We start from the raw sequence: 22,472 nt of genomic DNA, 5'->3' as shown, positions 1-22,472 counted from the left end.
AGGCTCACACCTGAGATTTATCACACAATCACACACCCTACTTAAACCATGGACTTCCTCTTGAAATTAAAACTGAAATTAAGTGCTTTTGCTATCGCATAGAAAACCACAGCATCTCCCTGACCTGGCTGCATCAACACTACTGTGGTTGCTGAAACCACGCCTTCTTTCTTTGCATGAACATTATGCAAATATTTCCACATAGTGACATAGACATGTGGGGGTGTGTTTGAATGAGCCGTTTTAGGGGGGCGTGGCAGAGTCTTAACTTTTATAAAGAATATCTCTTTGGTTTCTTTGCAACTTCAGGGATCTTATCTATGCACAATCAGCTTGTGACACTCCAAAGAGAAAGGAAAACTTGAAATCACATCATATGACCCTTTAAGCCACATTAAGTGTTTTAGAAGGTCCCAAAACCAGCTTGAATTAAGCACTGACTGTATTTTTTTATACTTGAGTCCAAGTTCAAAATAAAACTCTATGAACCGCTCCATTGTGAACATACAGAGCTGCATGAACCACTGCAAGCTGTAAAGTAAACAGTCTGAACTCAACTGGTTTTGCGAGAGAACGCAAATATCTTTGTGAGGGAACGCAAAAGTTTTGAGAGGGAACACAAAGAACGCAAAAGTTTTGCAAGAGAATGCAAATCATTTGACAAATATTTTTTCCTCCCACCATGTCTCTTACAGGGCTCCGTAGTGATAGAAGCAATTATTGAAACTAATTTTGATTGGTTAAAACTGAATTAATACCATAATTTTGGAATAGACTGATGAGGTTAGTTATTTTAAATATTTTTTCTCTCTAAAGTATCAGTAGTGGAACTGTGAAAGAAAAATAAATGAATTAATAAATAAATAAACGGAAACTTAAGCTAAGGGAAGCAAACTAATGAATAGATTCATCAAAAAGAAAAGCGAGGATATATTCCTTAGACTTTTTTTCTCCTTTTGATGTCCAAAAATGCTGCGCCCTCCAAAGACGTCCAAAAGTGTTGTCTAGGTAGTCAGATCGATATGTTTTGAGACACAGCCATAATGTAAGAAGGTGAGAAATATCAAAGCCACTCCCTCCTGCCATTCTCTCTCTCCCGCTGCCAGCAGCAGCAGCTCACTCTCCGTCTCTGCGTGCGGTTCTTCTCCGCCTGCTTAAAATGGACCAGGACTGGCGAGCTTTAGCCACACAGCGAGCCGAGTACGTGTCTGACCGTATCCGCGGGCTGCTGTCCTCCGGCCTGGACTTCCTCCGGGCCGAGCTGGGGCTTGATCTGGGCATAAAGCCGGAGCAGTATCCGTCGTGGCTGATTCTGAGCGCGGCGCTGATCGGGCTGACGGTGCTGCTGCTGATCGCGGCCTGTGGACGGAGGAAGCGCCGAGTGGCGCCCGCTCCTGTGAGCCCCAGGACTGCCGTTGCTGAGACTCCGGTTAAGGCCGCCGTAGCACCGAAGGCTGTGAAGACCGAGCCGAGCGAACCGAAAAAGAAGAACAAAAAGAAAACAGCCGAGAAGGTAAGCGGCCTGCGATTGTGATCTGCTAATGCTAATGGCTATGAATCAAAACTAAGACAGCTGTCTTCCTAGACAGCCTTTTTGTGATTCCCAAAAATGAAATCTAGACAGAGCCTGCTAGGGTTTGAGATAAATTGTCTTTCTAAAAATTATATTCAGCTGACTTGAGTTTGATAGAGGTTTGCACGAGAAAGTTAACGTAGCTGCTAACGTGCTAACCTGTCAAAACCGCTAAGAATCAGCTATTCACACAGAAATTCTTTCCCTGTCATAATTATTTAACTTTATACTGCTTATTGTCATTTTTAGTATTAAATGAACAAATCTGGCGTTGTTATTTGATTACGAGTAACGCTATAGTAATAAAACAGACACGAAGGCGGTAGGAGAGCCACGTAGCACAGTACAGCACACGCTCACAAGTTTCGTTTTGGCTAAACACCAGCTTTTTGTGAGTCTAAACTATAAAAGATCCGCCGTAGTGTCGGTTTTCATTGCCTACGAGTTGTTTTCAAGCACTGTCAGTTGATAGAGGAAGGAAATGTGGAGTTTGTAATTGTTGGCGTGTAACTGTCATGCGTCCGCAGCAGAAGGCCCAGGCGAATGGACCTCAGGAGGAAATCAAAGTCACCGAGGAGAAAAAGAAACCCCCTCCTGCACCTGCACCAGCACCAGCACAGCCACCTGCTGACACTAAGGTTGGTCTACCTAGTATTCATGCTGGTTTCGTTGAGGAAGTGTATGTTTTGTTTATATATTTGTAGAAACAATAATTGTAGTAACGAAGGCACTTTTGGCACAGCTATGGTGCATTTTAGTAGGAGTGGTTTGCTTTTCTGAGGAGCAAAACGGTTTCAAAATCTTTGGAGAATTGCTAACAATGTCGAACATACGTATGCAGTGATTTGACTGAAAAACTTGTATATCTTGTAGTCGTACTAACAAACGCTCAAGGAAGTAGCATAAACAAAGCAAAAGAATCATACTGTGACAAACTAATAACTACATCTGAATACAAATATTTATACATGATGTCATAAGCGATTGTGAAGCAAACCTTTAAAATTGAGTAATTAAAGGCCTGTTCACACGAAGATCAAAGAATATAAAGAAAACTATATTAATCCACACCAACTGACAATAACGTTGTTAATTACAAGCACATTATGCAGTTATATATTCTTCTGATTGAAATATTTGCTCTTTAAAGGGGTCATCGGATGCTACATGCATTTTTACATGTTTTTTTAAATGTGTTGGCAGTGTGTGTACACAACCACCCTATAATGATAAAGATCCACTCAGTGTTTTTTTTTTTTTTATCTCGTCAAATCATATCTCCTTTCTCATATCAAGCCATTCTCAGATGCCTGTCTGTGTGACGTCACGCAGACCAAGGCCAGTCCCACGATTGTTGATTGACATGGCCGTCTTACCTTAGACCCGCCCTGAGTGAGCTGTCATCAGTCCACCATTGTTTCACCGCCGGAGCGGTTGTAGACAAGAATGGCCCCTAAGCGATTGAGGTATTTTGTTGTTGGATGCAATAATGAACATAGCAGTCGTCATTTACTCCCGACGTCTGAGCCGCTGAAGACGCAGTGGATTACCTTTTTCTTTTAGAAGGGAATGCATCCTCCGATCTGCCTAAATGCGTTTGTTCACCCGAATCATTCGTGATCCAGCCTCACATACAGAAGAAGTGAGTATAAGGTTCTTTTATGGATCTTTGCAAATCGCCTTTCCTAATAACGTGCTAATTAGAAAGTTTTGCGGCTAAAGTAAACCGTATCATGAGACTGGCTCATCACCCCACGGAAGAGGGGCGGGGTCAGCAGAGCTCATTAGCATTTAAAGGAACATGGACTAAAACAGCTTGCTTTAAAACAGAGCTGATTTTGACAGGGTAAAAAGGGTGTTGTTTTAAACTACCACTGAGAAATTTTAACCAAAGTATGTTATAGACTTTTAATTAAGACTCTAAAGAATCATATCAACTTGTGGAAAATGGGCATCCGATGACCCCTTTAAAGTTGAGTGAATTTGGCTGTCAGTTGGGTGCTTTGTAATTTATCAGCTGTAAAAAATCATTCTGAAAGTGATTCCTAAAGTGGAGAATTTAAGAATAAATAGTACATATAGTACCGTTGCGCTTCGGGCGTCCAGAGTTCGAGTCTCGGCTCACAGACCTTCCAATCCTGTCCCCCCTCTCTCTCCCACTTCGCTTCCTGTCTACATACTGGCTTATCTTAATAGAAGCAAAAAAAAATATTACTATTGTAACTCTAACATAATAAAACACTTACAAAAGAAAGCAAATGAAATGCTTTGTTTACCTACATGCCATGTGACAATCAGAGAACCGTGAACAAGCAAATCTGTTGTGAAACTACTAAAATATTCACAAGCTCCCCATGAGAAACCTTAATGAGTTTTTATAAGTTAAATTAGTCAAATGGGTTTTTGAATATCTGCACTCTAGACAGTAGATTATAGATATGCAATGGTATTATCCATATTATATATCAGTGTTTACACAGTGTTTCAAATCTGCATGCCCTTTCCAATGTCACAGTTCAAGTATCATCTGGAATCAGTTTCCCACTTGCACATATGACTTCGCTTGGTCATTCGTGTGTTCTGAATTCGTCATTATGAAATTTCCAAGTCCACTTGTAGGGCACATTGAAAATACTTGACAGGTTTGGAAAGTACATTTGACTCTTTTGCACAGTAGTGCTATGAAGGTTTGAATCAGCCTTGGTTCAGTCTGTAAACAGTGATTGAGAGAGGTCGGGTGTCAGTATTGGCCTGTAATTTGATAATGCAGATACCGCAAATGTAGGGTACATCCAGAGGGGAAACTGTGTACTTTGTCCCAAGGCCTCAAACTTTATGCATAGCTTTTACAAGGCCGGTTAAGTATTTTAAGAAATCTTTATAACAATCTGTCACTATGTGCCTGTAGAAAGTGTGAGAGTAAGAAAGACACTTTGTTTCTGACTTGTCAGGAAGTTCTAAATTAGTGTTTTTTTTGGCTCTTACGCAGACCAAGAAAAACAAGAAGAAACCAAAACCAGAGGTGAAGCCAACCCAAGATGTTTCCTCCACCCATGGCAAGGAACCTGATGAAGGTATGAAACTGGCTTACTAAACTGTAGTGGAAACTTCACATTTTCAGTATGAAGGCTGTTTGTTAGTGATTAGTCTAAAAATTCAAATGAGCTGCTTGTACGAGATGCACTTTCAATATGACCGTGTTTAGCAGGTGCTTGGGAAACCAAGGTCAGTAATCGAGAAAAACGTCAACAGCGCAAAAAAGAGAAGGGCCCTGGTGACAGCTCTGGGAGCCCTGAGGCTGGAGGGCGTGCCAGTCAGAAGGTAGAGCAACCTGCAGTTACAGCCCCAGCTGGCACCAAAAAGAACAAGGGTATGCATTTCCTAAATTCAGTGCTTGTTCATGAGACGGTGTCATTCAAGAAAATGGTAATACGCAAGGATTTCCTTTGATGCATGCTAGTTTTGATCATTATAGCGCTCTTCCTTTGATGTATTGTAGAGTCATCACGTGCCAAGGCCTCGAAGGGTGACCCCATTATACCCTCAGGTAAAAATGACTATAGAATTAATTTAATAGAAATTCATGTATTTTTATTGAGTGCATAGATTTATGTATGTTATTGTTCAAAAGTTTTGGGATGGTAAGATTTATTTTTAATTATTTTGCGAGGATCCATTAAATTGATCAAAAGGACACTAAAAATATTTACAATGTTAAAAAAGATTTCTATTTTAAATAATTGTTCATTTCAACTTGAAAGAATCCTGAAATCAGTTTTCACAAAAATATTAAGCAATGCTTTCAACATTGATAATAAGAAATGTTTCTTGAGCAGCAAATGAGAGTGATTTTTGAAGGATCACGTGACACTGAAGACTGGAGTAATGGTTGATAAATTCAACTTTGAAATATAAATTACATTTTAAAAAACATTTAAAGAAAATAATTGAAATAATATTTCACAGAATTAATGCTTTTATTGATCAAATAAATGCAGCATTTGTGAGCAAAAATGACTTCTCTAAAAAAACATCTTACCGTCCACAAACTTTTCAACTATAATGATGTGACAGGAAGTACCTTGCTAATTTCACCCTTTTCTTTTAGTGCTGTCTGACTTGAATGTGAACTCTGTTAATGGTGGAGGATGTACAGAGGGTCCTGTGAAGTCAACCCAAACAAATGCTTTAAACAACGAGAAGTTGTCTGCTGGAAGAAAGACCCCTGGGCACAAGAACCGTGAGAACGCCACCCGGAAACAAGAGTCAGAGGGTAATAGATCAGAGCTGTTTATGACCCTGCCATGATTTGTTTATAACAATGGTTGATTTTAAGTTTTTTTTATTTTATTTTTTTTATTCATTTATTTTTTTTTCTTCAAATTATTGTGACAGATCGAAGTTTCTTGTTACATGTAGGAATCATCAGATGGTAGATCTAATGAAATTCAAACCTCGAGTTATTTCTCATTACTTCATTTTAAGATGTTAAGCATAGTAACAACACTCGTATCGCAGAGGTTTTTATTTGCATACTGTCTTATTTTTTTGACAGGGCCGTGGACTGGTTTGGTTGGTAAAATTAAGGCAGAACCAAACCCAGTAAACTTGACAATGGTTGGACTGAACCCATCAGGTACTTGGTTTTAATTTTCATTACGCTGTCATTCTTGTGTGGAGCATATAATTTAGTTCTTGTATGCTAATAAGAACTACAAACATGAAAAATTAACCTTTTCCATTTATTTTTGCAGGTGGAGAGACTAGGACTAAATCGAACTCTGAAATCAGGCAACGGGACAATGGAAACACCTATGACAGTCAATGGTCCAGCTTAAGTAAGATCAAAACTGATTTAGACTAAACATTTACTCGATGAATGTTTCATTCCAAAGTTTATGATCGGTAAGATTTATTAAAGTTTTTGAAAAAGTCCCTTATGTTCAGCAAGGCTGCATTTATTTGATTAGAAATACAGTAAAAAACAGTAACACAGTGAAATATTATCATAATTTAAAAATACTTGTTTTCTATAATGTGTTTTAAATTGTAATTTATTCTTGTGATGTCAAAGCTGAATTTTCAGCATCATCACTCCAGTATTCAGTGTCACATGATCCTTCATAAATCATTCTAATATACTGATTTGCTCAAACACAACATTATCAGTGTTCTGTTTAATATTTTTGTGGATTCTTTCATGAATAGAAAGTTCAAAAGAAAATCATTTATTTTAAATCTTTTGTACAATTTATGAAATTCACTTTTGATCAATTATGAACGACTATTAACATCATCAGTATCTCCATATGATTTCAGATGGTCTTGCCTCTGAGGACCAGAGCTCAGACTGGAGCGCTCCAAATGAGCTATGGGGCAATTTTGAAGAGCCCAAAGTAGATCCCCATGCTTTGAAAGAGATGCCAGTTAACAAGCCGCTTGTGGTATGAAAAAACACATTCACTTACTGTTTTGTAACTTATATCAACAAAACCTTTAGTAGATTTTTAAGTGTTTGCTCTGGATGTAGGAATCAAATGACAATGACAAGGTAGATCCTGCAGGAGGTGGAAAATCCAAAAGACGAAAGAAAAAGAAGAGACCAGAAGAAGACTGTTCAGCCGCTGAGGTAACCATCGTGTTTCAATAAACCAAGTATTGACACGATGAATGAACACTTAAATGTCAACGCTGGTTGAATTCTGCATGACTGAACAAGTTGTACGTTCTTCTTCCAGGTGACTCAAGTAGGTTCTGCTCCTGCAGAGAAGAGTGCGACTGTCAAGCCTCATCCTCCTCATGTTCCAAAAGATGAGGGATCCAAGCAAAACGTCCCTCCACAGTCTTCACAAAGTGAGTGGATCACAGATGATGAGCATTAGTATCATTGAAACAGTATTATAATATAATAGTTTGAGTAATTTTGTGGTGTTTGTCATTTTTTGTTGGTTTTTATAGATGGACTGTTTAATCTGTTGGGTTTAGTTATTTTAGTACTTTGTTGAATGAAAATGTTTTGTTGTATTTTATTTCAGTAATGTTGTGTGGTTTTAATATCCCTAGTGAGAATGTTTAACTATAGTACATGTTTGACCTAATGCATTTGACCACATACAGTCAAAAAATAAAGTAAAAATGCTTTATTTTGAATTTCTTCTTTTTTCATTTTATTTTAATACCATGTTCCCATTACAGAGAATATCTCCAGGATAATTTGCATTTAACTTTGAATTTAAAAATGTCAATTTCCTAAATCCTAAACCTTTATTTCCAGGTTTAAATGACATTTTAAATCCTAGATGTTCAAAGTTGACTTTGGGACCCTGCTGTATATAATAGTAACGATATAACTAAAAATAATCATGCTGAATAAAAGTCTTTATTTTTGCTCCCACAGAGAAATCTGATCAGAATTGGGAACCACTGAAGCAAGTTCAGAAGAAAAAGGCCAGGAGAGAAACATGAACCGTGAATAACATCCAGGAAAGCTTATGCAAATAGTTTATGCAATAATTTCACAGTACAGAATTTTATATTGAATAAATTTACTGTGCTTTAAAAAATAAAAAAAAAATCCAAAATAGAAACAAAACTGAGTTGGGAGACCTCTGCAAAAAAAACAAAACAAAGACAAATCTAGAGTGAAGGTGAGCAGTCCATGGGCTGGAACACTACTATGTGCACTATTACGCTACACTGAAGTTTAAGGAATACTCATCCTTGATATCAGACATGCGTTAAGTGGAGCAAAACTTTCATGATCATTATTTTCCAACTGCTTCTAAACTGATTTTGAAGTTGGAGTGTTGAATTTAATTTGGAAAATTTTAAGAATTTACTTGCTTTCCATCTGTCACTGTTCCTGTGGCACTTCATTACTGCTGAAGTGTTGCAGTTACTGTTAGAAGCCACAAAGAGGAGCTGGCGTCTCCTCCAGCAGTACTTCTGTGATGTTAGCTTGAACAGTGAAAGGTGAATTACTGTAATCCTATAGATTGCTGTGGTGGAAATCCAGAGAACGGTTATATTACAGAGAACTTTTTTAATGCTAAACCTATTTTCTTAGAGCTTTTCTTCCGTCCTGATTACATATATTTTACCTATATAACTGGGTCTGTGGATCTTGGAGATGTTATGACTTTTCCCTTTTTAATCAACTACTAGTTGACTCTAATGCTTTATTTCCTGCAAACTAAAGTAGAAAAAGCCACGCCATATGTATAGAACTATAAGGGCTTTTTTTCTATGGTCAAACTCTTTGTAATTGAACTGTGCTGAAGGTTGTAAAATACCACAAGTATTTTTTTTTTCTTGCACGATGTGAACATTTGATTTTTGTTCATTTTGACTAAGTTAGTAGGTTTATGTGATTTTTAATTGGGAACGTTGATGATGATTAGCGCAGCTTTAATTTCATGACACTAAAACCGTATCAGTATCAGGAATCTGTTGCCTTAATCTGTAATTAGTAGCGGATGCTTTCTGTTCTCTTCCTCATTTTGAAGTCTTTTTAACAGGTTTGTCGTTTTATTTAGTTTCAGATTTGATTGATGTCAGTGTTGCACTTGCATGAAGTTAATAACCATTTATAGTGATGAACAACGTCCTGATTCTCTGTCCACTCGTGCAAGTACCACTCACTGTAAATAGGCTTTAATGAATGATGAATGAATATGATGATAATGATGAATGGTTGGGAGGGGGGATTTTTAATGCATATTCATTTTTGGGTTGACTTAGTGGTGTTTTGCCCATGGTCGTTTTGTAAATTTCAGTAGATCATGTTTCTGAGGCACTCTGGGCTAGCATCGGATGCCTGCCTTAGTTTATCATTCTAGAGGTCACTCAAACAATGTATTTCTACCAGTCTATGGATTTAAAAATGATCATGTTTACTTGAGTCAATGCAATTTCTATGTTGATTTGTTAAATAAAAGAAGATCGCTATTTGAGCTTAGAACGGTTTATTTGTTAAATAAAAGAAAATGCTGTTTTGGTTCAGAGCTGTTTTTTTTTTTTTTTTTTTTGAATGTTAGCAACTAAGCATCAAGCCACACACACACACACAAAATCACACTTTTGCAAATAATTTAGCTAATAGTCTTGCTGTTTAATCTTACATTAATAAAACATTCAGAATTCAAAGTACAACCCACAGCCATAATATTTGCACGTAGAATTGCAATTAGTCATTTTTCTGTTGTTTTCATACTGACTTGTTATTGGTCTTTATACTCCAAATACAGCACATTTTGCACAGACTCCTTTATTTATCCATCAATATTTGGGTTGACGACATTTTTAACTGCCATTTCACACACTTCTATTGCATGGCAAGAACTAGTTAAGGGACTGCAAATTATTAGTTTATTGTCTGTACCATTTTTTACTAATCTGATAGAAATAGTGCATACTAGACAATGATTTGATTTTGCAGCATCCTGACAATAAGTGCAGTCTCGTGTCACATGTACAGACAATCTGTGGCACATTAATCCTTTTTTATTGAAAACCATGACTTTTTCAGGATTCTTTGATGGACAAAAAATGATGAAAGTTTTTGTTGTAACAATTACTGTCACATTTGAGCAAATGAATCCTTCCTGAATAGAAGTAATGAATTCTTAAAATAAAAAAAATGATTAATCTGACCCCAAAGAAGTTGGAGTCAATGTATTGTGCAACTAAGACATAAATACAAAATACAAATAAACACAGAACTAAAAATAAAACAATACCCTGAAGACAAAAAATATTGTAAAATATTTACATATATTTCTATAAATTGTGAAGGTCCCAATTCCAGGTGAACCTGAGAACATTTCATTCTTTGTACAGCCACCATGTTGATGTTGTTTTTCTGCTGTTAAAGTAACTTACAGTGGCTGAGAGCTGTAAATCCCCTGATGCAGTGAAGGAGCTGCCGCCCACAGAGGCTTAGGCAAAGACTCCAGGCAAACACACACACACACACCGTCTCATTGGTAAGGGCCATCTGCTCTCCTCCTGTGTCACGTAGAGCCCTGTCCTCATCAACACTGGATCACTTCATATAATCTCACTGGAGGAGATTATATGAACACTTTTGTAACACTTTTTGTCCGGTTTTTACCTATTTTTCATATCCATGTGTAACTTGTTTTGTCACTTTAAAAGATTTAAATAGATGTATGATTTTCCAAAACTTGAGATCTTAATAAAATATCAGTTGTTTTTCCTTCACAGCCATGTCTAGTTTAAGCAAAGAGGTCAGCTGTTTCTGTAATTTTTTCATTTTGGAATATAATATATTCTTCAGGCTGGGCAAGTTTATTTTATTTAGGCTGAATATGTATTTTTTTAATGTTATAGATTTAATAAAAAATATGCGTTAGCCCAAATGGTTTGTATTTTTAGTGTTTCATAAATTGTTTGTGTAATATTATTTTTGTGTTAAATTTTGCTGATAAACTCAGGTTCCATTGTGACAACTTGCTCTATGTTGAATGACAATATTGTTGTCACAGCTGTTTAAACCTCAAAAATAAATCTAATTTTTTACTTCCCGGCGGGCCCCTGACGTCACGCTGAATCCCCCTCAGGTCACGTGGTGCGGAGATGAGATTAACGCAGCGGTGGGAAAGAACTGGAAACGGAAACAACTCAGGATTGAACGGCGACCGAATGCTGCGACGGTGAGCTGTAGCTCTCAAAAACCATCGTTATCTATATATATATATACTCAAATAATATCGCTTCGATTTAACAAGGCGTACATGAAGTAGCCGTGCTGTTTTTGTAGGGAAAGATGATTTCTCCGTGGGACAGATGGTACACGACCAGCTGCTGCCTGTGCTGTGATGTACGAACAGGCACCATTATCCTCGGCATCTGGTATATGGTGAGCCAAAACAACTCTTATATACAGTAACCCCTTCTGATTATTTTTATATCCATAAAATATTCTTAATATGATTAGTAAGTAATAATTACACTAGCAGAATTCTAATTGAATTCTTTTTCTAATTTAGGGGAATTAAAATTAGTAAATGGTAGTTTTTTTCAAAATCGTGGTTGTTTTTTTTGTGTGTGTCTAAACGTTTGATGTTCAAAATTCAGCACTCATCTTTATAATATCTAGGATATTGTGCTAATGCCAGAGAGCAACACTGCTGCCAGAATATGAAAAGAGAATTAAAAAGTCTTAAATAATTTTACCACTAAAAGATACCATTACTCCCATGATGTCGTACTTCCATCTTTATCTAAAAGTTGAGGCTTGTTTTAGACACGAGTCCTTAATCCTTGATCTTTTGCAAAAACTGTTAAAGGAATTTTTCTCTTATCAAACTGCTTAAATATAGGAGATGCAAATAAACAGCGGTAGATTATTCCTTCTTCTGCACTGCAAAGAACAGCAGAATTCATTAACCTAAAAACTACAGTGATGCTTACTGACACAGACAGGAAACTGCTGACACAGACAAAACATTATCAGAGACAATGAATGAGGATAAAGGCAATGTGTGCCACAGATTCATTTCATTTTTGATTTGTCCTTTAGGTAGAGCTAACATTATAATATGGTTGATGGGACTAATTTAGTCTGGTCCGGCAAGTAAAACAGCAGTCAAACATTCAGCAGGTCTAGAACAATACGAATGAATAAATAAATAAATATATATTTGTTAGTCGCTTTGGATAAAAGCATCTGCTAAATGACTAAATGTAAATGTGTGTGTGTGTGTGTGTGTGTGTGTGTGTGTATATATATATATATATATATATATATATATATATATATATATATATATATATATATATATATATATATATAATGTTTTAGTGAATTCATTATATATTTAAAATTAAAAATGTTTAATATATTGTGGCATACGTTATAAAAGTATACACACATGCACACGCGTGCATGCATATCATTAATAAATTATTTAAACCATGTATTATGAAAGTGAATGCAAATACTTTTTATACTTCACACAAGATACTGCAGGTATTAAAATATAATTTTGAAATCCAAAGGCCTAATAACAAACTGAGAAGTAAACTAATTTAAATAGACCATAACGTTTTCATCTTATTCTGTTAGTTTTCACCTAATTAATTTGTTGTATAATAATCTCTGTCTCTTTCAGCTCATCAATGCAGTGGTTTTGTTGATCCTGTTGTCGGCTCTCAATGACCCAGTCCAGTACCACTACCACCTCACCAGCTCCGAACTCGGCACGGATTTGGATGTCATGGACGATGCAAGTACGTTTGAGTCATTTAATCCCCTATAGTTATTAAATTCCAGTATGAGCAAACAAGTCATCAACTTTTTAAGTTCAGCGAGAGCTCGAAGACTGCTATCGTATTTCACTGCTGTCTGTGCGGCTATAGATTCTGGCTCTGGTGGCATGAGAGGAAATAACTGGCGGCTCTCATCAGCAGGATTCAAACTACGATTCCTTGTAATTGGTCTGGGCAGCTTTGCATCTGTTATATGAAGCCTGTTTTGCAATAGGTGCTGAAGTAGACAGAGTGTCCTTTAACATATGCAGGGGATTAAGCACTATTTTAAAGACCAGCACCACTGAACTCAATGTACTTCCAGTACTGAGAGCACAAGCAGCTCAAATTAATTTGATAGTTACAGCATCACATTCAAAAGTGTCAGAAATTAGTAAAACCCTGCAGTATTAATGTGAAATAGTATTTCAGGATGTCAGTAATAAATTGCATACTCTAAAAAGTTGGAAAATTATAAACTAAGGCCAGAAATCTCCCAGTTGGCAGTGGAGGAGTTAGAGGAGTTAATTCACTTGTTTTCCTCAACACTGTGCTTATTATCTGTAAAGCTTCTTTGTTTGTATTTCTCAATAATATGAGATATGCCTGTGTTTTGGAGAGAATGAGAGTCTGCTGGCTGTTTTGGAAACACAGCACTATAGATAGTAGGTCAGGTAACTAATTCATGGAGCCTGTAATGTCTTGTGAGTGCTAGGCTGAGCTACTAAAATTTTAACTTCGGGAGACAATGTTACTGGCTCGTATGTCCATCTCTAGCTTTTTCTGATGAATTAGTAAATTGGTTCATAAATGAATCATTCAGAAATGTACACAGATATATTTAATTGCATTTTCATAGAAATTTCGATGCAAAATAATTTATAACAATTGACGGATATATTTCAGTAGATTTTCATAGAAATTTCAGTGCATAATAAGAAAATTCATAAAATTTTACACCGATATATTTTCCGGTTTGTTGATAGTTCTGGCTATTGACACGAATGTTCGGATTTGTTGAAATTCTGATCAGCAGTTTTAATTTGATTCAGGACAATTTCTGATAAATTCTTCATTCAGGTCTATATGATTTGGATCTTATTAGATTTATCTGGCCCAGTCTACATTTCAGTTAGTGCAGTTAATTTGTAGAAATGTAGCCTACAAGAAATTCTCTATGAATTGATGCTGTGAACTTTACAAGGAATGCTCTTAAATTTGTATTAAAACATTTATTTTTAACATCAACACTATTAAAACAGTTGATGTTAAAAATAAAAACATTTGGTAAACTGAGTTTTGTAGCGAGTAGTGCCAGGCTTGCTGCAAAATAACATTTAGCGAAATTCTTATCATATTAAAAGATCAGCTTTAATTTTAGAATTGATATTGGATTATTGAATTTCAGATTCAATCCTAAATGGTACATTTTGGCTATTAGACTCAATAATCCGTCTGCAGATCTGATGTTATGTGTCTTTCCTCCACAGACATGTGTATCGCTGCTGCAATCTCACTGCTGATGATTTTGATTTGTGGAATGGCGACCTACGGTGCATATAAGGTTAGACAACTTGCTTATTAAATGGATTATTCACCTAAAAATTAAAATGCTGCCATTATTTACCCACCCTCATGTTGTTCCAAACCCATGAGACTTTCTTTCTTGAACTCTAAAACAGAACTTTTATTTGTGATTGAATGATCCTTTGAAGCTCATTGAATAAGACCATTTATCTATTTACCACGAATTTGCTAAATTAATCAATTTAAATGGTCAATTCATCAGTTTTTGCTGCGTAGTAAAATTATTTCTTTCTTTTGTTTCAGCAAAATGCTGCATGGATCATTCCTTTCTTCTGCTACCAGATTTTTGACTTTGCTCTTAACACACTGGTAGCAATAAGTGTTGTCGTTTACCCCAACACCATACAGGACTATCTTCAGCAGTTGGTAAGGATCTGATCTGACTCTTAAAATATCAAACTTCGAGTTGCTGAGCATCATTCTGTTATTGACTCCATGTGTCTTTTATGTTTTAACAGCCTGGGACCTTTCCATACAAAGAGGACTTGATGTCCACAAACAACATGTGCCTAGTATTAGCAGTACTTCTCTTTGTTGGATGCATCTTAGCCTTTAAGGTAAAGCAAAACAACTGTACTGCTTTCCCTTTATTGTGATCTGCCAGATCATTTTTGGTTCACTATAACTAGACGTGATACACAGTAGCCTGCAAGATGACTGTGAATATGACTGCTTCAGACAAACGCTGTGTTGTCCTTCTAGAAGCCTGACTTTTCCAGAAGACTTCAGATGTGATACAAATAGCTTTATGACAGCCTGCACGCATTAGAGAGAGGCAGATTACACTGCTGGGATAAACACAGCGTGCTAAAATTAACCTCTGCTTGTCTCCCATGCTGTTGTATGCATGACAGTCTAATAGGTTGTTTGTTGCTTTGTGATCTGTCTAAATCAAACCGAATGCCTCTGGGAATGAACATCATCATTAGAACAGACTGTATATTTTACTTAAGGGTTCATTTCTTGAACCGTAAAAGCAGATATTTGGTTGACAGTTAAGTTTTTCAGCACTGTATTCATTTAGCATTTCTGGGTGGACTACTTCTCTAGCATAAATGCAAAAATATAAAAGGTTTAAAAATGAAGAATAAAAAAGAAAAGGTAATCAGTTAAAGCACAACCTTACCTCATATTGCCACTGTGTCTATTTTAAACAAAAAATGGATTTTAAATGAAAAAAAAAAAAATCATGTTTATGTTATTTGTCCCAGATGTTCTAGTTATATTTTTTTACCATCTGGAAATTAAATAGTGTAGACAATGCACTGTATCTGTGGCTCATTATTTTTTATTGCTTAAGCCATATGCACATGATTTATGGTGGTGTTTTATTTAGCATCAGCGGCTGTTCTTTCTCTTTTTCTCTTTAGGCTTACCTTATTGCCTGTGTGTGGAACTGCTACAGATACGTCAGTGGGAGAAGCACTACAGAAGTCCTGGTTTATGTCACCACAAATGACACTACAGTAAGTCAGAGGTTTATATGAACATAAACTGTTTAACAGTTTACACTTATATTTGCAGATGTCTCCATAATGAACACACATAGACTATTTCAAACAAATGCAGTTCTTTTGAGCTTTCTATTCATCAAGAATCCTGGAAAAATGTATCAAGTGTATTTCCAGAAAAATATTAATAAAGTATTCAACAGTAATAATAATAAAAGACTGGAATAAAAGCTGCCAAATTTCAGTTGCAATCACAGGAATAAATTACATTTTAAAATGTATTAAAATAACAATTTTCTATTTTAAATTGTAATAATATTTCACAACAGTACTGTTGTACTGTATTTTTGATCAAATGATTTCATAATAGACAGACTCCAGACTTTTGAATGGTAGTATAATTATGGATAAAAATCATAAGGAGTTTGATGATTCTGTTTCAGATTTTGATTCCATTTAATTCACCCAGTTCCTTACTGATTCATTAATGATTCTTTTAGTACATTTAAGGAGGCAACAAATAAAAGATACTACCTTTATTATACCATATAAAGCTATATAGGAGATTTATATTTTTATAAACAATAAAATATAATAATACATAAATAAATAATGCATATACATAATACAGAATTTAAAAAATATATTATTTTGGTAACATTTAAATTACAATAAATTCATGAAAAATTACATTAAAATTAAACATTGAAAATGCAAAATAATTATTTAATGAATGTATATCTTTAACTTTTATTATGATTTGGACAAATGAATCACGGTTCAGTAAGTGAAATGTGAATTGAATATTATCTGAAAGGCTGATTCAGTGAGTTTGTGAGTCATATCAATCGATTCACTGAAAATAATTGATCCACACAAGTCATTCTTCCGCAAATCGGACTAAACTGGTCATGGTGTATATATCAGCAAAAGATTGCAAATGTTTAAGTACCATTAACCAAACTAAACATAATGAAAATCATCCGGTTCGGTTCCTGGCCCATCATGTGATCCAGTCATAAAAGTAGTCTCATGTAGTTTATCTCTGCACAGCTATAGGGGATGTTCAGACGTGCATTGCAGCAGGATCATGATGACGGTCTCCTCATGCCTTATGTATTGTTGAGTCAGTGTTTGTGGAGGGCATTAGAGAGGGCAGTGTGCTGTGCTCCTCTACTGCCTCTAATCTCACTACTGTCTGCCATAAGTAATCCCGTTTTACTGCCTCTGTCTGTCTGTCCTGCTGCTCTGTTGACCCTCCAGTCACTGACAACTCACATGTATGAAGAGTTACATTTAATGTATTTGACGGATGCTTTTATCTAAAGTGGCTTACGGTGCTTTGAAGGAATGCATTTTATTTGAATATTTATAATTATTTAAAAAAGTTTTTTGGGGGTGGGTGATCGGACTAATTGGATTGCCCGGGTCATTCCACAGATGAATTACACAGATGGACAACCAGTATAATGAGTGGTCAGATGCTTTAAAAAGAGACAGAAAGAGCTGAAATAAAAGGCCATTGAGAAGCATGGGGCTTTTTCACCATTCAGCTGCAGGCCGTTACATAACTGTCCACACTTGTTTGGTTCATTTGAAATCCGCATTCCAGCCATCCTGACAAGGTGAAAATGTGATCCCCTCAGGGCATTCATGACCATATTACTAATTAGCTCACCTTTTCATAATAACAGAATGTTTTGGGCTGTTTTTTCTGCATAGGGAGAATAAATTATCCTCTGCTGAGATAGATAGCATTTAAATTTAAGATGAAGGCATTTCGGGGACCCTCTGACCCAGCTTAAAAATGCTTTAGTTTTATGTTTGACATGGCCTTGGTTTACATGTGGCTTGCAAAGCAACAATAATTCTATTTTTAAAAGGTATTTTTTTACAGATAGAGACAGTAAGGCACAGGCAGCATTCAAACCTGCATCCTCTAAAGCACCATACATCAGTGGCTATTTTCAGAACACATACTTTCATGCTACTCTTATTATATCTTCAGTATAAATTATGTATATAAAATTTAAAAACATTAAACTTTTATTTTAGCTAGTTGCCAAGGCAACATTTCTCATTTTCATTAAGTTGAAGTACTAAAATAACTAAAACTTAATAAAAAAAAGTATGTAGACATATTTGAATAAAGAAATAAAAATGACAAAAGCAAAACAAAATTTAAACTTTAAAATATAAAATCTGATTCAAAATACTAACAAAAACAATACTAGTACATCCAAGATACTAAAATACCCAGATGTACAGAGCCCCGAACATGACATATAAAATAAAAAATAGATATTGCGACCACAAATAAAAAAATAGTTCACACTACTTATTATTCCTGGTTATGTTTTATTAATTTGGTCCATTGTTTTGGTTCAGGGCCACATTGTATTTTTTTCTTGCCTCATTTTAGTTAAATTGTAGCCACGTTGTAATAATTTGTTACCTAGTTTTAATTTAGGTAAATCATGAATTAAAGGGATAGTTCACCCAAAAATGAAAATTGTCATTAATTACTCCTTATGTTGTTCCAACCCCATAAGACCTTTGTTTATCTACACAACACAAATTAAGATATTTTTGATGAAATCCGAGAGCTTTCTGATCCTACATAGACAGAACTGACAGGGTTGTAAGGACATCGTTAAAATAGTCCATGTGGCATCAGTGATTCAAACGTAATGAAGCTACGAGAATTCTTTTTGTATGCAAAAAAAAAGGGTACTGAAAATAAGGGCATGAATGAAGTTGTGGAAAACAAATTCTTAATTTGTGGCCATTATTCCTTTTTGTTCCAGTGATATTGTTTTTTTCCTCCAATGTTCATGTGTGGGGCTCCATATGGATGACCTGCTGTGTTGGCCAAAATGTGCAGTAGCTGAGTACAGTAATTTATCCCAAAATGCAGTGCTCTCAACTTGCCCCATTATGTCCAATGTGACGAATGAAAGATGATATCAGACATGATTTATTTAAGCTGTTTCTTGACTTCTTATGTTGAGTTCGACATAAAATTGTGTATGCATTCAAAGTAAGTTTATTTTGTATAGAAATATAGCCCCTGCTTTTTAAATTTTTTTGCATAATGTGTTAAGTTTCATATACTAGTTTGAAATCTAATTGGCAGTTTATAGCATACGCTAATATTCATGACAAACAGCATGTGTGCTAATGGTTACAGCTCAAACTATTCTCTTATTGTTCTTGATTAATCTAAGAATATAGTGTACAACAGAAAAAGGGAACATATTGTATACGTAAAGTATTTAATAATGTTACTGCTTTATTTCCAGGTACTACTTCCACCCTACGAGGAGGCCATCGCTATTCCACCGAAGGATCCCCCTCCTCAGTACGTTTCAGCTTGAGAATCGCACCACTCTCTTACTACGCTCCTCCCAAACCTTCTCCAAAGAAACAATCTCCGTCACAATAGCCCATTCCATTGCCCTGGTCTGCTGTTTGTCGCTGTGTGACGTAAGTCTCCTCTCCTCTCTGGAGGCAGCAGTATGACTTTGAGACGCCCTTCCCTCGACGAGGCTGCCCAGCTGTCCTGGCAACCCAACGCTGTGTGTCAGCTCCAATCTGATTTGCACTTTGGCCGATTATGTGTGGCACTGGCCTTTTTAATACTGTGAACTACTCAGTAGTGTTGTTGTCTACTGATATACCTGAGATTTGAATGCAGCGTGCATGATAAACACGGGAGTTACGTATGAGCACTTTTAAAATGGGAATTATATAGAAATATACTGAATGTAAGAAGCCGGCATTTTCACTTCGATTTCGACGTACTGTACGAAATAAAAATGACAATTTTTTTATTCAGAATATAACTAAATTAATTGTTAAAAAAATTAATGCGAGCAATTCTACACCATTTTATCTAACAAAGTGAAATCTTTTAAGTCTTCCTTTATACACAGTGTCCCAAAACATGATGTAATCATTGATTTAATATTCTCTTTCAGTCAATCAAATGCTAATCGTTAGTTTTAGATGGTGTAGATGTCACAAAGACTGAACGATCCTGCTGCTTGTGAACAGTTATAAAGCTGTATACACTTAATATTTGTGAAACTCTGGTTTAGATTTGAAATCAAGTAGATTTGAAAGATTCATGTATCATGGGGGATCTGAATTCAAATTAAAGCACTTGTCACTTGTTTACTTAAAAAAAAAAAAAAATTAGCTTAAGGTGTCGTTACATTTACCATTGTTTCAGTAGGAATCCATGCGATTAGGAATTTAGTTTAAATTTGAATTAAGTGAAAGATTTCACAGCATTAAATCTTGCACGCAAAGTCTCCACGTGGACGAACAAAAGCTGCTTGGTTTGAAACTTGACTTCTGTGTGAGCTGTGCTTCAGAAATCTCTACACTATGGACAATACACATTAGGCCTTTTTTGTCTCAACATTTTTCTAAAATTATGTAAATGCATCTTTATAGTTGAGACACTTAGAATGGAAGTGAATTGGGACAATCTGTTCAAATTAAAATACTGTATTACTGTCAATAGCATCGCCACACGGTGTGTGTTAACATGATTTTAGTGTAAAAAAATCACAAGCTAAGGAAATCCTGTCATTAACTACCCAGAAAGGTAGTAAGGACATCGTTAAAATATGTGACACCAGTGGTTCAACCGTAATTTTACGAGAATACTTTTTGTGTGCAAAGAAACCAAAAATATGCATTGTTGCATTGTAGTACTCCGTGTTGAAGTCTGACGCAGAAGAGAAGAAATAGTTGAATAAAGTAGTTTTTTTTGTCGTCTTTGGACACAAAAAGTATTCTCGTAGCTTCGTAAAATTCAGGTTGAACCACTGATGTCACATGGACTATTTTAACGATGTCCTTAGTACCGGCTTTCTGGGCCTTGAATGTGGTAGTTCCATTGCTGTCTATGCAGGGTCAGAAAGCTCTCAGATTTCATCAAAAATATCTTCATTTGGTTTGGAACCACATTGTCAATTAATGACAGAATTTTCCATTTTGGGTGGACTAACCCTTTGAACAGCTTAAAGCTCAATTAATACACAGATTTAAAGTGCTTTCATGAAATTAGAAGCTTCACACTTAAAATCCTTCAAAAAAAATGTCCCATTCACTTCCATTGTAGGTGCCTAACCTACCTTAATTTTTGCTTCTTTAAACAAGGGACCAGACCATTTTTGTGGTAATTGACATTATTCCACAAATGCTGTCGACTGATCTTGACATGCATTGAACCAGACAGTGCTCAGTGAATAAATGAGAATTATGGGTGTTAGGAAATCATTTGGTGAAGTTACACGCTCCTGTTTGGAGAAGTAGTGGGACTTTTCTGTCATTATCACTAGGTTACAATCTGTGGCTGCAGACTGCAATGTTTTTGCACATGTGAATATTATTCATTCATGTTTTTGTCTGTGAAGAATGGTGTGTTAATCAGTAATTGTGACAAATGAAAAGTAAACGATGTGACCCCGACAGTAGATTAGCATGTAGTTGAGTTCAGATGACATGGCATCTCCCCCAGTCACCTTCTAGCTCAAAGTAGCTTGTGTTATTGGGAACATTTTTAATTTTATATACAGTGGCTATGCAAGGGTATTTTGTAACATGTATCCATAGCTGAAAATGACTATATACTTACATTTATTCATCATGGTAACATTAGATATAGAAGCATTAATGAAAGTATTAGAGATTGATAGATGTAGGAATTTTCTTTCATTTTTCTGTGTAGACATTCATCTTCAATTGAGCATCTCCGAATTAGCTTCATGAGCAATGATTTATCATGAAACATAATTTAAAAAGATTCTGTGTATTTGGAATATTACTTTTGGTATTGTGACCTGTAATTTTTATTATTTTCTCACAATATTTCTCATAAAAATGAAGTAATTATCAATGGATATCACAAAAAGAATTCTCAGAAACTCAGAACAATGTCTGTCAGTAGGTAGAATGCCTGTGAATGTTTGTCTTTGTCTTGTTACACATCCTGTATTGGGTTGACACTGGCTTATGTCTTATTTCTAAACAATACAATATTCCAGTAATGCTTCATTATGGCTGTCTTTTGCCTGGTGTCTGTCTGTCGAAGCCCAGGGAGATCTGGGATCAGAGAGGATTTACTTCATAATTAAAGAGTGGCATTACCTTTGCTTGACCAGAGGAGATGGATTCACCTACTTTCAGTCCTGCCTCAGCAGAACTGTCAGGGTTTTTACCAATTACTTTGGTTAGAAGATACTGAAATATATATGCACTTCATCCACTGACCTATTTTTGATGGTCCAAGGATGCTGTCCAGTGACGCTTTAGTATATAAAACTAAAAACACAGCCCGAGGTCCTTTCTGAAGCACCTTCCTGTTGCAATCTCATGCATATCACTCCAGTTCCCTATTTATCCTTTAATTTTGCAAGCTCACTGAACATGCTCAGTTGAGGCTGACTATATTTATCTGTGTGGGTACTAAAGAATTAACTTCAATACTGACTACACGTGACTGAGGAAACTAGGGCAATCCCTTCAGTGAGGAGAGCGTTTGATGTTTTCTATTTGGGCTGGGGGAAAAAAGTATG

General features: G+C 35.8%; 2 protein-coding genes across 7 annotated transcripts; both read left to right on the top strand.

Moving 5' to 3' along the window:
• Nucleotides 1–986: 986 nt before the first annotated feature.
• LOC306847593 (protein LYRIC-like) lies at nt 987–9,574 on the top strand. Of its 4 annotated transcripts, none has more exons than XM_079381633.1 (12): nt 987–1,513; nt 2,104–2,211; nt 4,563–4,647; nt 4,782–4,943; nt 5,073–5,120; nt 5,682–5,846; nt 6,129–6,209; nt 6,328–6,411; nt 6,893–7,017; nt 7,104–7,202; nt 7,312–7,426; nt 7,971–9,574. In XM_079381633.1, the coding sequence occupies exons 1-12, from the start codon at nt 1,160–1,162 to the stop codon at nt 8,036–8,038; spliced, it is 1,494 nt and encodes a 497-aa protein (XP_079237759.1). In that variant the 5' UTR covers nt 987–1,159; the 3' UTR covers nt 8,039–9,574. The 4 variants fall into 4 exon arrangements, with proteins under 4 accessions (XP_079237759.1, XP_079237757.1, XP_079237758.1 ...); XM_079381631.1 differs by having other exon boundaries at nt 993–1,513; nt 4,779–4,943; XM_079381632.1 differs by having other exon boundaries at nt 993–1,513; nt 2,101–2,211.
• A 1,044-nt stretch (nt 9,575–10,618) lies between these two features.
• Nucleotides 10,619–22,053, top strand: LOC306847108 (lysosomal-associated transmembrane protein 4B-like). 3 transcript variants are annotated; one of them, XM_079380890.1, is made up of 8 exons: nt 10,619–11,247; nt 11,355–11,453; nt 12,709–12,826; nt 14,335–14,408; nt 14,675–14,797; nt 14,890–14,988; nt 15,802–15,897; nt 19,185–22,053. In XM_079380890.1, the coding sequence occupies exons 2-8, from the start codon at nt 11,361–11,363 to the stop codon at nt 19,257–19,259; spliced, it is 678 nt and encodes a 225-aa protein (XP_079237016.1). In that variant the 5' UTR covers nt 10,619–11,247; nt 11,355–11,360; the 3' UTR covers nt 19,260–22,053. The 3 variants fall into 3 exon arrangements, with proteins under 3 accessions (XP_079237016.1, XP_079237017.1, XP_079237015.1); XM_079380891.1 differs by having other exon boundaries at nt 11,179–11,247; nt 11,323–11,453; XM_079380889.1 differs by having other exon boundaries at nt 11,179–11,453.
• The last annotated feature ends 419 nt before the right edge of the window (nt 22,054–22,472 follow it).

Source organism: Barbus barbus (assembly GCF_936440315.1).
Source record: "Barbus barbus genome assembly, chromosome: 27".
NCBI lineage: Eukaryota > Metazoa > Chordata > Actinopteri > Cypriniformes > Cyprinidae > Barbus > Barbus barbus.
Note: the sequence above shows the minus strand (reverse complement) of the source record. Positions and strands in the feature narration are given on the sequence as shown.

What these genes read in the sequence shown, in the direction of transcription:
- LOC306847593 (XM_079381630.1), top strand. Translation starts at nt 1,160, where the DNA reads ATGGACCAGGACTGGCGAGCTTTAGCCACACAGCGAGCCGAGTACGTG. An exon ending in GGTTGGACTGAACCCATCAG is followed by an intron (nt 6,210 to 6,327) that starts GTACTTGGTTTT and finishes TTATTTTTGCAG; the next exon opens with GTGGAGAGACTAGGACTAAA. An exon ending in CAGTTAACAAGCCGCTTGTG is followed by an intron (nt 7,018 to 7,103) that starts GTATGAAAAAAC and finishes CTCTGGATGTAG; the next exon opens with GAATCAAATGACAATGACAA.
- LOC306847108 (XM_079380890.1), top strand. Translation starts at nt 11,361, where the DNA reads ATGATTTCTCCGTGGGACAGATGGTACACGACCAGCTGCTGCCTGTGC. An exon ending in GATGCATCTTAGCCTTTAAG is followed by an intron (nt 14,989 to 15,801) that starts GTAAAGCAAAAC and finishes TTTTCTCTTTAG; the next exon opens with GCTTACCTTATTGCCTGTGT. An exon ending in TCACCACAAATGACACTACA is followed by an intron (nt 15,898 to 19,184) that starts GTAAGTCAGAGG and finishes CTTTATTTCCAG; the next exon opens with GTACTACTTCCACCCTACGA.